At 44.0% G+C, this 16,764-nt stretch overlaps 1 protein-coding gene across 2 annotated transcripts in view; it reads left to right on the top strand.

The window, feature by feature from the left end:
* SEL1L3 (SEL1L family member 3) overlaps window positions 1-10,299 on the top strand; it is a 119,645-nt gene extending 109,346 nt beyond the window's left edge. For both annotated transcript variants that reach the window (XM_064366169.1, XM_064366173.1), the window contains exon 24: window positions 9,151-10,299. In XM_064366169.1, coding sequence (XP_064222239.1) covers window positions 9,151-9,290 — 140 coding nt within the window. In that variant the 3' untranslated portion in view covers window positions 9,291-10,299. The remainder of the gene's footprint in view (window positions 1-9,150) is intronic.
* The last annotated feature ends 6,465 nt before the right edge of the window (window positions 10,300-16,764 follow it).

Below are 16,764 nucleotides of genomic sequence, written 5' to 3'. Positions count from 1 at the left end.
CCTCCCAAAGTGCCGGGATTACAGGCCTGAGCCACCCAGCCTCAAAATAAGGATTTTCTTTAAAAAGCTTAAGAAACTGAACAAATACAACTTCTCCCATTGAAAATATATCTATTAGAATTCTAGCTCTGAGTGTCTGAAAACACAGCTCCAAAGCCCCTGGCAGCATGAAGTCTTCCCGTTCATTTCAGTCAAACAATCAAATGTGGAAGAGGATAAACAAACACTCGTAATGAATAAGAATCCTCAGCCACACGGACTCAGAGGGAGGGATGGAGCAGGAATTTTAAAGTGGACATTTAGCTTCGCATGGTTTCCACTGATCACTGTTATTTTTCTGAGCTAGTATAGAATAGTAGTTAAGGACCAGGGAGTCCTAGTTGCTTCTATTTGGGCTTAGAGTCCAGGCTTGGTTACTCATTAGCTTACGACTTATGGCAAGTTACTTAACCTTCCTGATCCCCGAATTTCTCATCAGTACAATGAGCTTATGAGAGTAGCTACTTCTTAGGAACATGAAATGAAAAAAATATTAAATGAAAAAAATGCACATAAGACACTTATGAAAATGACGACTGTAGTTAAACGTTAACTATTATATTTATTTGGCATATGAAACCTTCCCAGTGAATGTTAGCTCTTACGTTTATCTCCTCTATTAGACCATAAGCTGAGTAAGAGGAACGCCCCAGTCACGTCATTTGTGATAACTCATGCATAGTAGGTACTCACGCCCACAAATGTCTCTGGTCTCTCGAGAGACAAGAAAACTGATTTTTCACCATCTCGGACGGCTACAAAAGGATATAATAACTCGTGAAGGCAAATAGAGACATTTACAAACGGATAGATTAGGACCAGACATGGCATTGGAGCACTTCCATAGCTGTTATTTGTGTAGCAGATAATGAAAAGTGACAGGTGCACGTCACCTTCTCTTGCATGGTGAGAAGGAAGTCACTGTCGCGAGAAGCTAATGCAGAATCATTTCTCTCTGATTTACCTGAGGAGGTTCACAGGGAACCATCAAAACCTTTCAGGCTTGATGCCCCGTAGCCTGCCGGTTAATAAACTTCACTCATGCAAATTCTGTCCCGTCCCTAAATTTGTGGCCAGGTATCGTCATTTATTTTGCATCTTGTCAGTATTTTCCATTTCAAATTATCTTTGTCATTTTTACTCTGTAGAAATATTGTGATGATTATTACAAATGCAATTCTGTTAGAGGAGCTGACATTTGTCTTTATGATTTTATGCCAGCTGGTAGCCATGAAAATTCATGGGCGGGTGGAATTGCTTTGATCAGAAGACATCTCTCGTCTCTGTCTCCATGCCTTCATTATCAGTCTCTCCACATTCTTGTCTCCATGTCTCTCCTGTCCTGTGATGTTTTGCTCTTCCTGTATCCCCACCATTCTTTCATACATTTTCTTCGTGTCTCTCAAACTTTTTCCATTGCTTTCTCCAGCACATACCTACTTCCTTCTTGATCAGCCTAAAGAAGGCTTTGTCTGGATAGGATCATAAAAATCATTTAATTAGCCAGGCATGGTGGCTCATGCTTGTAATCCCAGCACTTTGGGAGACCAAGGCGGGTGGATCACAAGGTTAGGAGATTGAGACCATCCTGGCCAATATGGTGAAACCCCATCTCTACTAAAATACAAAAAACTTGCCGGGCGAGGTGGTGTGTGCCTGTAATTCCAGCTACTCAGGAGGCTGAGGCAGGAGTATTGCTTGAACTCAGGAGGCAGAGGTTGCAGTGAGCCAAGATCGTGCCACACTGCACTCCAGCCTGGCAACAGAGGACAGAGTGAGACTCCGTCTCAAAAAAAAAAAAATTATTTAATTCTATGCCCTTTATTTTACAGATGAGAAAACTGAGGCAGAGAGGCAAAGTAGCTTGCCCAAAAAAGACCAGGAAACCAGGTGCAGTGGCTCACTCCTATAATCCCAACACTCTTGACAGACCCAGGAGGGAGGATCATTTGAGCTCAGGAGTTTGAGACCTGCCTGGGCAGCATAGCGAGACCCACATCTCTAAAATAAAATAAAATAAAATTACCCCTGGTGTGGTTGCACATACCTGGAGTCCCAGCTGGTGGGGAAGCTGAGGCAGGAGAGTCCTTTGCACCCAGGAGTTCAAGGCTGCAGTGAGCTATGATCATACCATGGCACTCCAGCCTGGGCAACAGAATGAGACCCAGTCTCTAAAAAAGTAGAAGGAAAAAAAAAGATTAAAAATGGATGTAGGGCAGCAGAATTTCAAACTTATTTTTCAGAATCACAACACTTTTTTTTTCTTTGAGACAGAGTCTCACTCTGTCACCCAGACTGGAGTGCAGTGGTATAATCTTGGCTCACTGCAACCTCCACCCCTCTGGGCTCAAGAGATTCTCTTGCCTCAGCCTCCAGAGTAGCTGGGATTACAGGTACGAACCACCACACCCAGCTAATTTTTGTATTTTTAGTAGAGGCAGAGTTTCTCCATGTTGGGCAGGCTGGTCTCGAACTCCTGACCACAGGTGATCCGCCCACCTCAGCCTCCCAAAGTGCTGGGATTACAGGTGTGAGCCACCACGCTCAGCCCAGAATCACAATACTTTAAAGCAGTGATTGTCACCTGTCTCAAACCCACTGCCCCTCACATAGGAAATATTTTGTAGCATATTTTTTAGTACTTTGAAATGAAATTCATGATAATTAACTGATCTATGCACAATTTAAAAAGTCAATATAGGGCCCCAACAGCAATATAAAGAAATAAAATAAAAAGAAAGTAATTATGATAAAATAACTTTAAGTTCAATAAGTAAATTCTTGCCCAGTGCTTCTTAATTTTAATGTTCATATGAATCATCCAGCGTTCTTATTAAATGCAGAATCTGGTTCAGGAGGTCTGGCTCAGTGGATTTTGGTTCAGTAGCTAGGCCCTGAGACTTGGCATTTCTAGCAAACTCCTAGATATGCCCACACTGCTGTTTAGTAAGATCATGGTTTGAGTAGTAAGGGCCTAGAAGTGAAGAAAAAAAAAAAACAAACACACATTTCCAAAATGTGCCCCCACAGTGGTACCTGCCAGTCCTATTAGAACTGATGTTAACGGTTGAAATATGGGCCGGGCACGGGGGCTCACGCCTGTCATCCCAGCACTTTGAGAGTCTGAGGTGGGTGGATCACCTGAGGTCAAGAGTTCGAGATGAGCCTGGCTAACATGGCAAAAACCCCATCTCTGCTAAAAATGCAAAAATCCTCTGGGCATCATGGCAAGTGCCTGTAATCACAGCCACTTGGAAAGTCAAGGCATGAGAATCACTTGAACTCCGGAGACGGAGGTTGTAGTGAGCCGAGAATGTGCCACTGCACTCTAGCCTGGGCCACAGAGCAAGAACCTGTCTCAAAATAAAAAAAAGAGAGGAGTTGAAATATGTAGCAAATTATTTTTGCATTTTTAAAAAGTCCTCATCAAAGTGCAAATTTGTCAATTTTTTTTTATTTATTTATGTTGAGATGGAGTCTCACTCTGTTGCCCAGGCTGGAGTACAGTGGTATGATCTCGGCTCACTGAACCTCCACCTCCTGTATTCAAGTGATTCTCCTGCCTCAGCCTCCTGAGTAGCTGAAATTACAGGCATGTGCCACCACCCCCAGCTAATTTTTGGGTTGTTAGTAGAGACGGGGTTGGCCAGGCTGGTCTCGAACGCCTGACTTCAAGTGATCTGCCCACCTAGGACTCCCAAAGTGCTGAGATCCACCATGCCTAGCCTGTCAATACTTTTAAGTAAGAAGGTACTCCAGCAGCACAATGGAGCTGATGGGATGATGGAGCAGGGTCATCAAGGCATGGAAGAGGTGAGGAGAGACTGCCGCAAAGGAGATGCTGCTCAGAGACCAGGTTCCTGCCCCTTGATGTCTCCCCAGTAAGCTGGTGCACAAGGTCCTGAGACCTGCCCCACAGCTGGGGGAAGACAGGGATGGGTGCCTGTAGCAGTGTGGTGTTGTGAAACAAACTTAATAATGAACTCTGGGTGCTGACTGACAGTGTGAAAAAGAGAAAACAGATTCAAGAGTTAGGAGCCTCCCGTCAGCAGCTTTGGGTGAGGACTGTTGCTATAAGTTAGGGAGCTTTGTCATTTTGTGATTTGCACTTTTTTCTAGGTAGTTGTTTTTAAAAAGTAATGATTTATAGTCAAGACTTGCAGTTGAGCAGTTCATCCATTTTATGTTCAGCTCCAACTACCTTCATATTTCTCCTGAGTTTCTATGCTCTGTGATATATAGTGGACCCGTCATGGCATTTGCCACACTAAATTGTCCCACATCCAGAGGGCTAGCCATGCAGGATGGTAGTTAACAGCATCGGCGTGGGAGTCGTGCTGCTAAGATGCTGCTCAGGCCACTAGCTATCTATGTAACCATGGGCAAAGGAAGGAGCCTATCTGTGCCTCACTTCCCTCTTCTGCAAATAGAAATAGTAGTACATCCACTGCTTGTTGTAGTTGAGAGAACCAAATGAGGTAATACAATGTAAAGTGTTTAAAACTCCACAAATGGGCTGGGCGCAGTGGCTCACACCAGTAATCTTAGCACTTTGGGAGGCTAAGGCAGGTAGATCACCTGAGGTCAGGAGTTTGAGATCAACCTTACCAACATGGTGAAACCCCGTCTCTACTAAAAATACAAAAATTAGCCGGGCATGGTGGCACATGCCTGTAATTCCAGCTCCTTGGGAGGCTGAGGCAGGAGAATCACCTGAAGCTGGGAGGTGGAGGCTGAAGTGAGCCAAGATCATGCCATTGCACTCCAGCTTGGGCAACAAGAGCAAAACTCCATCTCAAAAACAAAACAAAACAAAACAAAAACCCACAAATTTTAGCTGGTAGCTCTCAAGGAGTATGTCCTCTGGGGCACTTTACCTGCAATTAAAGCATGCTGACACTAGGTAGCGCCTGCACATAAATAGCTTGATTTACCTCAGTAACAGACATAATGACCAAAGCCTAGTATGCTTTTCTTTGTTGGTAGACTCTTTCTAAAACATTAACTTTTTTGTGGGGGGGATAGAATCTCACTCTGTTGCCCAGGCTGGAGTGCAGTGATGCGATCTCAGCTCATTGCAACCTCCACCTCCCTAGTTCAAGCAATTCTCCTGCCTCAGCCTCCTGAGCAGCTGGGATTACAGGTGTACACCACCATACCTGGCCAATTTTTGTATTTTTAGTTGAGATGAGGTTTCACCATGTTGGCTGGGCTGGTCTTAAACTCCTGATCTCAAGTGATCTGCCCAACTTAGCCTCCCAAAGTACTGGGATTACAGGCATGAGCCACCACACCCAGCCCATTCAACTATTTTTTAGAGCATTTCAACAAAGACATTGATTAATCTACCAAAAGTACCCAAGACAGTGCAATTGGTACTTTTGATATATTAGTCAACGTCTTGATCTTCATCATATATTTAAATATATATAAAGAATATATATATTTGTATATAAAGAATATATACTTTTTTAGACAGTATATATTCATATATATATGTTCATGTATAAAGAATATATATTCATATAAAGAATATATACATGTATATAAAGAACATATATTTATATTGATATATAAAGAATATATATATTTATATATAAAGAATATATTTATAAAGAATATATATAAAAAGAATATATACTTTTGTAGACAGTATACATATTCATATATAAAAAATATGTTCATATATAAAGAATATATATTCATATAAATAATATATACATATATATATAAAGAACATATATTTATATTCTTTCCTTCAAGGGAACTTGTGTTTGACTCCTGGCTCACATCCCACCAGGCAGCTCAGTCTTTCTTGCGGCTTATGCCTCCCATGGTGGTGGAAAGGTCCCTGGGTTTGGGTGGCCCTACAGTCACTCAGATAGTCACCAGTCTGATAGCAGAACACACATCATCCTGGGCCTGCAATGTCCCCCCAGGTCCACTGGCTTTGCAGTTTCTGGGTCTCCTGGGCGCTCCATCATCTTTGCCAAAGTCAAGCTTCTCTCAAGTCTTCATTTCTGATTGCTGATGGGGGCAAGTAGAGGCCTTGCTGTGGGTACAACCCAAGGACTCCAAAAAGCTCCTTTCCTCACCTGTTGCATCTCAAAAGCACTCTCCTTGTCCCCTCTCAGGGAGAGTACACCAAGCATAATTGCCTTAATGGATCAGGCTTTTGAAAAACAAAAAATCCCAAGGTAAAGTACATCTGGAGCCATCTCCACTTCTGCCCTGCCACAAACCTCCTAGGACCAAAAAATCATGGAGCCTGGCCAGCTGCCTGAAGGAAGCTAAAGGGAAGAACAGAAGGAGAAAGTAGAAGTCGCCATTTCAAAGAAAGGGCCCTGCCTGACTAATACCGTGTCAACTTATGTCTCAGTAGAATACACCCTATAGAGCAAGATTTGTAGAACTACTAGCTCCTCGGTACAACTAGGTAACCTTTCAAACCAACATCAGTACATTTATAATTTAAAACTACTCATCCCTTCCGGCTAAGTGGTTAGGCTAATGTGCCTTTTAAAAGAGTAAGGTGATATGTACAAGAGGAATTAAACCTTTTCCTACTGTTTCCTGTCATCTACATTTCCAGCTAATGAGGTTTCTACTAAAATTATAGTAAAATGTCACAAAGTAGTGCTCATGAAGGGAGCAGTAGCCTTATAGTCAGAGAGATTTCATGGGGAAGTTGTCCTCCCATCCTATCTCATTAGCTTGACGTCTTACCAGGACCTCCACTCCTGAAAAGTGTCTCAGTGACATGAATCTTACACCTGCACTGGGCCCTGCTAGGCTCAGAGGCCCAGATAAAGTAGGCAAGATCTTACTCGTAGCACACAATTTCTAAGGCTTTCCCTTTATACCTCATTTTTGCAAACATTCTCTCATTTCAGGATGAATCCAATATAGTCCCACGTATTCTTCTTTCTTTTTGCTTCCATCTGGTCAGTTGGCAAGCAGATGTTCTTCCTAACAACAGCAGAGATCAGCAAACCTTTTCTGTAAAGGACCAGATAATAAACATTTTGGGCCCTCAGGGCTGTCTTGGTCACAACTACTCCACTCTGCTGTCTTAGCTGAAAAGCAGCCATTGTGGGTTTCTTTTTTTAATTTCTTTCTTTTTTTTGAGACAGAGTCTTGGTCTGTCAACCAGGCTGGAATGTGGTGGCGTGATCTCAGCACACTGAAACCTCCAGCCTCCCAGGTTCAAGCGATGCTCACGTTTCAGCCTCCCGAGTAGCTGGGATTACAGGCACGCGCCATCACGCCCAGCTAATTTTTGTATTTTTAGTAGAGACAGGGTTTCACCATGTTGGCCAGGATGGTCTCGAACTCCTGACCTCAGGTGATCCACCCACCTGGACCTCCCACAGTGCTGGGGTTAGAGGCATGAGCCATGCCACTTGGCCTGTGGCTGGGTTTCTAATAAACCTTTACTATGGCTGCAAAATTTGAATTTCATATGTTTTTCACATGTCAAAAAATATTACTCTTCCGTTCAACTGTGTGAAAATGTAAAAACTGTTTTTAGACCATGAGCCATACAAAAACAAGCGGTGGCTACATTTGGCCCATGGGCCGAAGTTTGGGCCAGTTCTTGATCATTCTCACTAATGGACAGAAAATGGTCCCCCAGGCAGCAAATAATTCACAAATCACTTCTAATCTGTAATTTTTTAAACAGCATGCTTATTATCCTGGTTACCTTGATTCTTTCTAGTCCAGTAATAAAATTAGCACACATTCCAGGGGAGCAGAGACAAAGAGGCCGCTTTAAAGCTAGGCCAGGCTGTGGGGGGCTTGTGCAGTGATTGCAAACCCCCAGTGGAAGAGGGGGGTCCTCCCACAGATAATGACTAACTTCCTGTAGAAACAGCAAGCATTTTAATACGCTCTTACCAAAGATTTAAATGGTAGCAATGCTAATTATGCATTCTTTCTACATTTACACATTGGCACTTTCTTTTTTAAATCAGAAAACTGATTGCTAATTTATCTTGTTACCATGGTGATTTAAACATTTCCCTGAGCTGGAAAATACATGCCTTCGTACTTCATAAACTTCCTCAGAGATCATCAGGAAGGTAAATCTTAGGATCAGAGTGGGTTTCAACGTCATCTACTCCAAGACTCTCAATTCACAAGTGAGGAAACCGAGGCCCGAGAGATTTAAACATTTTACCACCAAGATGTCTGCCGTTCTGTATCCATCCCAAGGTCACTTGTTAGCAGCAGATAAATGAGACTTGCCCAAACCAGTTCTCCCGACTGTAGCAAAATGGTCTTTGTGCCTCATCACTGGGGCTTTGATCACTAGATCACCTGCCAGAGTAATGATTCTATTTATTTATTTATTTATTTATTTATTTTGAGATGGAGTTCCACTCTTGCTGCCCGGGAGAGAGTGCAATGGCGCGTTCTTGGCTCACTGCAACTTCCTCCTCTCAGGTTCAAGCTATTCTTCAGCCTCAGCCTCCCCAGTAGCTGAGATGACGGGCACCCACCACCACACCTGGCTAATTTTTTTGTATTTTTATTAGAGACAGGGTTTCACCATGCTGGCCAGGCTGGTCTCAAACTCTTGACCTCAGATGATCTGGCTGCCTCAACCTCCCAAAGTGCTGGGATTGCAGGCGTGGGCCGCCGTGCCAGCGCACCTGGCTGAGTGATGGCTTTAGTGACCTTAGAAAGGGCACATCATTCTACAGCATCCTGCCCCTTCCCACCACTTTCCTATTCTTTCAGAATAGTCTTGGAATCCACGACCTCTTCTGTAGGTACTGGAAGGGGCCCGGAGGAGAATTTCTGCATATATCCAGAAAAGCCAGAAATTTGGGGACCCATTCTTGAACTTCCTAGAATGTCCCCTTGGGGAAGACCATTGGCACTTGGAGGTGAAACACTTGAAGGGTTTTTATCTAGATATCAGATTGTCAGCATGTGGTGGCATCTTGCTAAACTTAGATAAGGAGTCAAAGTTGCCTGGCTGGTTAGTGTCAGGGTCATTAGACTGGATGCATCTCTCCTGGCTTGCCAGAGTCTAGGTGTGGTTGTATGTCCTGAATGCACTGTTTTGAGTTTTCAGTACCTGTTGTGCATGTGTCTCTGCAGCGAGCGATCCCCCTCCAAGACCATCCCGGGCCTCCCCAGACACTGCCACATCCACTTCAAGTCCAGCTGTGACTCCGGCTGCAGATGCCTCTGACCAGGAGCAGCCCACAGTCACTAATAACCTGGAGCCACGTGGGTGAACTGTGTGCTCAGTTGTCTCCAGATGAGACAGAAGCCTTTCAACAGCTGGTATTGGGAAGCTGGGGCCAGGGCGTGATCCTGATAAACACCTTAAATGTCTTGTCAACTGGATGCAAATCTTGCACTTGGTGTCATTCTTTTTTTAAGTCAAATTACAAGGAAGTACCCAGATCAGGCAGTGGTAATACCAAAGGTCATCAAACACATGCAGGGAACATCTTGATCACAGGGCATATGTGGAGGTTTACTGGGTCATCACAGACTTTTGTTCCTAGTGATTGAATGTATTAGGAGTCATAGCTTGCCCTGTGGCCGATCTGGATTCTTAGACACTAAGAGGTGTCTTAAGAATCACAGTGGGTGGTTCATTCCTTTATCGAAGAACAGAAGATTATGACTTCTCTACAGGGTAGATAAGATTTTGGTGCCTGTGTTTGTTTGCCACAGCCCTGTTCCTCAAAGCCGAATTGATAGATTTCTCTTTGACTTCCAAGATCCAGCAGTTATAAGGCACCTTGAAATAAATTGTTTATGCCTGGAAATGCAGGGAGGGTAATGGCTTTGTAAATTGGTTTACATTTTTCTCCTTGAATTTTTCTAGGGTCGTAGCGCTTCCGAATCATTTAATGACATTGTTGGATATCTTTTACATTTCAATTGCAATCCATGAAATTACATTTAGAAGATTATTAGTATTTAAGTGTAGTCTTCTCCATGAATTACCCATTAGAATAGACTGGCAGCAACGGAATATGCAGAAAGGAAGCCTTTAGCTTATAGTTTCATTCCTACCCCTTACGCCTGCCTGAGTCTGCACAGGGGTGTGTGTTTGTGTGTGTGTGTGTGTGTGTGTGTGTGTGTTAGGGAGAGGAAGAGGAAGAGCAGAATGCCCATATACTACATGCTGCTAAGGTAGTAAATAAATCAGTAATGCAATATTGTGGGTCCACACTACTCTTTGCACTACTTTATTTACAGTAGTAAATAAAATTATTTTTATACAATTGACTACCAGAAAGTGTTTTGTTTTTCTTTTTTATAATTACTCTTACCATACAAAGTCTACAGGTCCACGCATTCTTCTTGAGGAGGCAAAAAAGAAAAGTCCTCCTGATTAGAGGGCTTATTTTTCATAACCCATTAACATTTGCATATAGAAGGGTGGCAGGAGGCTTCTCTCCAGGAATCCTGCGCTCAGGCTGGCCCCGGAATGTTTGCAGGGTATCAGACATTGTTTCAGGGCTTCGTGCTGCTCTGAGGCTGGGCTTTATGTTAATTTCAGACTGAGCTTGCAGTTCGTCCTCCTCCTCCTATGAGTGCTGCTCTTGTTTTAGCAAATGTTGGCCCCCCATTTGCACAAAAGCCAGACGTTGGGGGCTGACAGTCCTGGATTCAAATTCTGGTCCTGTAACTGACAAGCTCAGTAACCTTAGGTGAGTGATTAACCTTCTCGGAGTCTCAGATTTCCTGTGCTATAAAATGGGGTGATAAAAACCACCTCTTGGGCTTTTCATGAGGCTTAAGTGAGATAATACATGTAAAGCCTACAAGATAGGGTCTTGTATTAGGCCGTTCTTGCATTGCTGTAACGAAATACTAGAGACAGGGTAGTTTATAAAGAAAAGAGGTTTAGTTGGCTCAGAGTCCTGCAGACCTTACAGGAAACATAGTGCTGACAGCCATTTGACTTCCAGGGAGGCCTCAGGAAGCTTCATGACAGAAGGGGAAGTGGGAGCAGGCCTGTCTCACATGGCCAGAGCAGGAGCAAGAGAGAGCCGGGCAGGTGCCACAGACGGTTATTGATTTTATTTCTCTCTCTCTCTCTCTCTCTCTCTCTCTCTCTCTCTCTCTCTATATATATATATATATATATATATGTCATATATATGATATATGAGAGAAATATATAGTATATAAAGACATATTTTTAATATATATGAAATACACACACACACACACATATATATATTGAGACAGTCTTGCTCTGTCTCAGGCTGGAGTGCAGTGGCACAATCTCAGTTCACTGCAACCTCCACCTCCTAGGATCTGGTGCCTCAGCCTCCAAGTAGCTGGGACTGCAAGCATGTGCCACCACGCCCAGTGAATTTTTTGTATTTTTAGTAGAAACAGGGTTTTGCCATGTTGCCCAGGCTGGTCTCGAACTCCTGAGCTCAGGCAATCCACCTGCCTCAGCCTCCCTAAATGTTGGGATTACAGGCATGAGCCACTGCACCCGGCCTATTACATATGTGTATGTATATACATATATATATATATTTTAAATTTTTTGCCACATGATTTTAAACAACCTGCTGTCACAAGAACTCACTATCATGAGGACAGCATCAAGGGGATGATGCTAAACCATTCGTGAGAAATCCATCCCCATTATCCAATCACCTCAACACCATTATCCAATCAGCTCAACACTGAGATTTGAGCAGAGCAAATATCCAAACTATATCAGGTCCTAAATATGGTCAGTTATTATTTTTATAACATAAGAAAGAGCAATCTTCGCTGGGCACAGTGGCTCACACCTATAATACCAGCACCCTAAGAGACCGAGACAGGCAGATAACTTGAGGGTGGGAATTTGAGACCAGCCTGGCCAACATGGTAAAACCCCGTCTCTACTAAAAATATAAAAATTTAGCCAGGTGTTGTAGCAGGCACCTGTAATCCCAGCTACTCCAGAGGCTGAGGCAGGAAAATCGCTTGAAGCCCAGAGGCGGAGGTTGTGGTGAGCCAAAATCATGCCACTGCACTTCAGCCTGGGCAACAGAGGGGGCCTCTGCTTCAAAAAAAAGAAAGAAAGAAAGAAAGAGCAGGCTGAGGGGCCAGAGAGTGACTCTGCTCTGCCGAGATCCTCTCTTTACGGCAGACATACCCATTTCCAGTCTGCTGGGAGCATGAGTTGCTGACTGCTCACAGCTACACACCACACTGGGAATCACCCTAAGCTGTAGGGATCTGGCCAAGGGCAAACCCTTGCAAGAGCAGCCTATGGCCAGTTGTTCCTTGATGTAGGCAGTTTCTCAATCTCACCACTGTTGACATTTGAGCAGGACAGTTCTTCACTGCGGGACAGGGTTGTCTTGTGCACTACAGAATGTTAAACAGCACCCCTGGCCTCGAATGGATGAATGCTTGCAGAGGGCACTCGCCACCCCTGCCTCCCAGTGTGACAGCCAAAAATGCCTCCAGACATTGCCAAACACATCCTTGGGAGCAAATTCACCATCTCTTTCCTGGAGAATGACTAATGTAGGAAAACAAAGGTCCTTGCCTCTGTTTGGAACAGTGCTGAAGGCCAGGGCATCCCAGCTCCAAAACTCCACCTTGGTTGCAACCTCCCACTCTGCCCAGTTCCCTGCCCAGTTCCCAATTCTGCCTTCCTCATGTTCCTTTTTTTTTTTTTTTTTTTTTTGAAAACGAGTCTTGCTCTGTCACCCAAGCTGGAGGACAGTGGCATGATCTTGATCCTGGCTCACTACAACCTCTGCCTCCTGGGCTCAACAGATTTTCCTGCCCCAGCCTCCCCAATAGCGGGCATTACAGGCATGTCCCACTATGCCCAGTTAATTTTTGTGTTTTTTGTAGAGGTGGGTTTTTTGCCATGTTGGCTAAGCTGGTCTTAAACTCCTGACCTCAAGTGATCTACCAGCCCCGGCCTCCCAAAATGCTGGGATTACAGGCATGAGCCATTGTGCCTGGCCTTTCCTCATGTTCTTATAGGATTTTCCAGCACTGATCCCCAGAAATCTTCACATCCAACTCTGTGCCTCAATTTCTAAAAAAATCCCTAAGGTATTAGTTTGCTGGGGCTGCCATAACCAAGTACCACATACTGGGTAGCTTAAACAACAGAAATTTATGTTCTCACAGTTTGTCCAAGATCAAGGCTTCAGCAGGATTGATTCCTCTAAGTCCTCTCTCCTTGGCTTTTAGATGGCTGTCATCTTTCGGTGTCTTCACGTGGTCTCTCCTGTGTGTGTGTCTGTGTCCTAATCCCTTCTCATAAGGACAGCAGCCATACTGGATTAAGACCCACACATATAAGCCCGGCACAGTGGCTAATGCCTGTAATCCCAGCACTCTGGGAGGCCGACACAGGTGGATCACTTGAGGTCAGGAGTTCAAGACTAGCCTGGCCAACATGGTGAAACACTGTCTCTACTAAAAATACAAAAATTAGCCAGGTGTGGTGACACATGCGAGTAATCCCAGCAACTTGGGAGGCTGAGGCACAAGAATCGCTTGAACCTGGGAGGTGGAGGTTGCAGTGAGCTGAGATCGCACCACTGCACTCCAGCCTGGGTGACAGAGCGAGACTATCTCAAAAAAAAAAAAAAAAAAAAAAGACCCACACATATGAGCAAATTTTATCTTAATTAACTTTTTTCTTTTTTTTAGATGGAGTCTTACACTGTCTCCCAGGCTGGAGTGTGGTGGCAAGATCTCAGTTCACTGCAGTCTCCCACTCCTGGGTTCAAGCTGTTCTCCTACCTCAGCCTCCCAAGTAGCTAGGATTATAGGCACGCACCACCACACCCAGCTAATTTTTGTATTTTTAGTAGAGACGGAGTTTTGTCATGTTAGCCAGGCTGGTCTTGAACTCCTGACCTCAGGTGATCCACCCACCTCTACCTTCCAAAGTGCTGGGATTACAGGTGTGAGCCACTATGCCCGGCCAATTGACTCAACTCTAAAAAGGCCCTGTCTTCAAATACTGCCACATTCTGAGGTGCTCGGGGTTGGAACTTTAACATGTGAATTTAGTGGCAGGACACAAGTCAGCCCCTACCACCAACAGACCTCACACCATGGGAGGCTGCTTCCCTTCCAGAATATGGACTCATTCATGGGAGCCATCTTGGTCTGCTCAGCTCCAAGTGAGGCTGGGAAATGCTGGCACAGTTCTGGGATCAAACCTGGGTTCAGGTGAAGCTGGTAAGCTCATTGTCAATTCACGTCCCACCTTACACTTCTGTTCTCTGGGGATTTCTCAAGAATGTATGATCTGGGTCCAGCACACACCTTCTCAAACCCCAAACTTCCTCTTCTTTCCTTAAATTTTATATACAATTTCCATAAGCCTAGTGTCCAAGCTGGCTGGAATAGAACCCTGCAAAATAAAGGCAACATGGGGAAGGAGGGAGGGAAAAAGGAAATAGGAGCTATGAAACAAAAGTAAATCTTGGGACCCCCAAAATCACTAAGCTAAAAGGAAAAGTCAAGCTGGGAACTGCTTTGAGCAAACCTGCCTCCCTTTTTATTCAAAGTCACCCCTCTGCTCACTGAGATAAATGCATATCTGATCTCCTCTTTTGGAAAAGCTAATCAGAAACTCAAAAGAACACAACAGTTGGCCCGGCGCGGTGGCTCATGTCTGTAATCCCAGCACTTTGGGAGGCTGCGGCGGGTGAATCAGGAGGTCAGGAGTTCGAGACCAGTCTGGCCAACACAGTGAAACCCTGTCTCTACTAAAAATACAAAAAAATTAGCTGGGCGTGGTGGTGTCCACCTGTAATCCCAGCTACTCAGGAGGCTGCGGCAGGACAATCGCGCTAACCTGGGAGGTGGTGGTTGCAGTGAGCAGAGATCGCACCTCAGCCCGGGCAACAGTGTGAGACTCCATCTCAAAAAAAAAAAAAAAAAAAAAAAAAAACCAGAAAAACGAAACCATGCAACAGTTTGTCTTTCGCCTGTCTATGACCTGGAAGACCCCTCCTGCTTCGAGTTGTCCTGCCTTTCCGACTGAACCAGTGTTCGTCTTACATATATGGATTGATGTCTCATGTCGCCCTAAAATGATTGGGCGCATGTTATCATGACCTTCTGAGACTGGGTCATGGGCGCGCCTCCTTGACTTTGGCAAAATAAACTTCCTAAATGGATGGAGACCTGCCTCAGATATTTTGGGTTAACAGAGTGTAGGTACAGAGGTGATATTCAGTTACTTCCCTATTGTCCCCTCCACTTGGGACATTCTTAGACCATAGGTTGCAGACCAGTAGGTTGAAACAAATCCAACCCAAAGATATAATTTTTTAGGCCCATTCAATATTTTTAAATTTTTTGGCTGGGCACAGTGGCTCATGCCTGTAATCTTAGCACTTTGGGAGGCCAAGGTGGACAGATCACCTGAGGTCAGGAGTTCGAGAACAGCCTGGTTAACATGGCAAAACCCCATCTCTAATAAAAAAAAAAAAAAAAAAAAAGCGGAGCATGGTGACAGGTACCTGTAATCCCATCTACTCAGGAGGCTGAGGCAAAAGAATCACTTGAACCCAGTAGGCGGAGGTTGCAGTGAGCTAAGATCATGCCACTGAACTCCAGCGTGGGTGACAGAGCAAGACTCCATCTCAAGAAAAAAAAAAATTCAATTAATTGCTAACACTGTAAAATCAAGGATTTGGGGCATCTCCTAAAACCTCTAATGATGTGAAAAAATTGGGCTTTCATTGCTGCACGGCAAGAATTAGCTGAGGCTGACTAGGTCTGCCCCTTTTAGTTAGAGTCAGTCCTTTCCAATTTGCCACAGTCCCCACCCCCTGCTGATTTACACCTAGTCCAGTTATTCCTCTGTGCAGGCATTCAGGTTCATAACTCATGGTTTGAACCTCCTTCTCCTCATTCTTAATGACTTCACTGTGACAAGTCTGAGAGAGATCCCCAAATTCATTTACTGCTTAATCATTTCCAAGCTTCTGGGATCTGGGGAACTGGTACTCTGGTAGGCTTTCTTTCTTTCCTTCTTTCTGCTCCCTGGTAGAGGGAGATGTCAAGCTGTAGATCATATGGAGTCCCAATGAAGTGTCCAACAAAGCCACAAGACAAAATGCCAATTAAAAAAATTATTAGTATTTTCCTACACCAGCAATAACTAACTAGAAAATTAAATAGTAATATTAAATGTAAATAAGATTTCATTTACAATAACAGCACAGTTGTAAAGTGTCTAGAAATTAACCAAACTATGAACTCATTAGATGTTTTTAAAGAAATTTTAAAAGTCTACTTCTTGTCCAGGTGCAGTGGCTCACGCCTATAATCCCAGCACTTTGGGAGGCTGAGGCAGGCGGATCATGAGGTCAGGAGTTTGAGACCAGCCTGTCCAACATGGTGAAACCCCATCTCTACTAAAAATACAAAAATTATCCAGGAGTGGTGGCACACGCCGGTAGTCCCAGCTCCTTGGGAGGCTGAGGCAGAAGAATTGTTTGAATCCCGGAGATGGAGGTTGAAGTGAGCCAAGATTGCACCACTGCATTCCAGCCTGGGCGATAAAGGAAGATTTCGTCTAAAAAAAAAAAAAAAAAAAAAGTTTACTTCTTGAAGTTAAGATCCTTAAAGAAATAAAATAATAAAAATTATGCTAAAGTACTAAAAGAAGACATAAATAAAGCAGTTAGCCATGTTCTTCGATAGAATAATAATATACAAACTATTAATTTTCCTCAGAATTAA

This window comes from Aotus nancymaae, unplaced genomic scaffold (assembly GCF_030222135.1).
Source record: "Aotus nancymaae isolate 86718 unplaced genomic scaffold, 86718_ANA_hifiasm-v0.15.2.pri h1tg000006l, whole genome shotgun sequence".
Taxonomy (NCBI): Eukaryota; Metazoa; Chordata; class Mammalia; order Primates; family Aotidae; genus Aotus; species Aotus nancymaae.
Note: the sequence above shows the minus strand (reverse complement) of the source record. Positions and strands in the feature narration are given on the sequence as shown.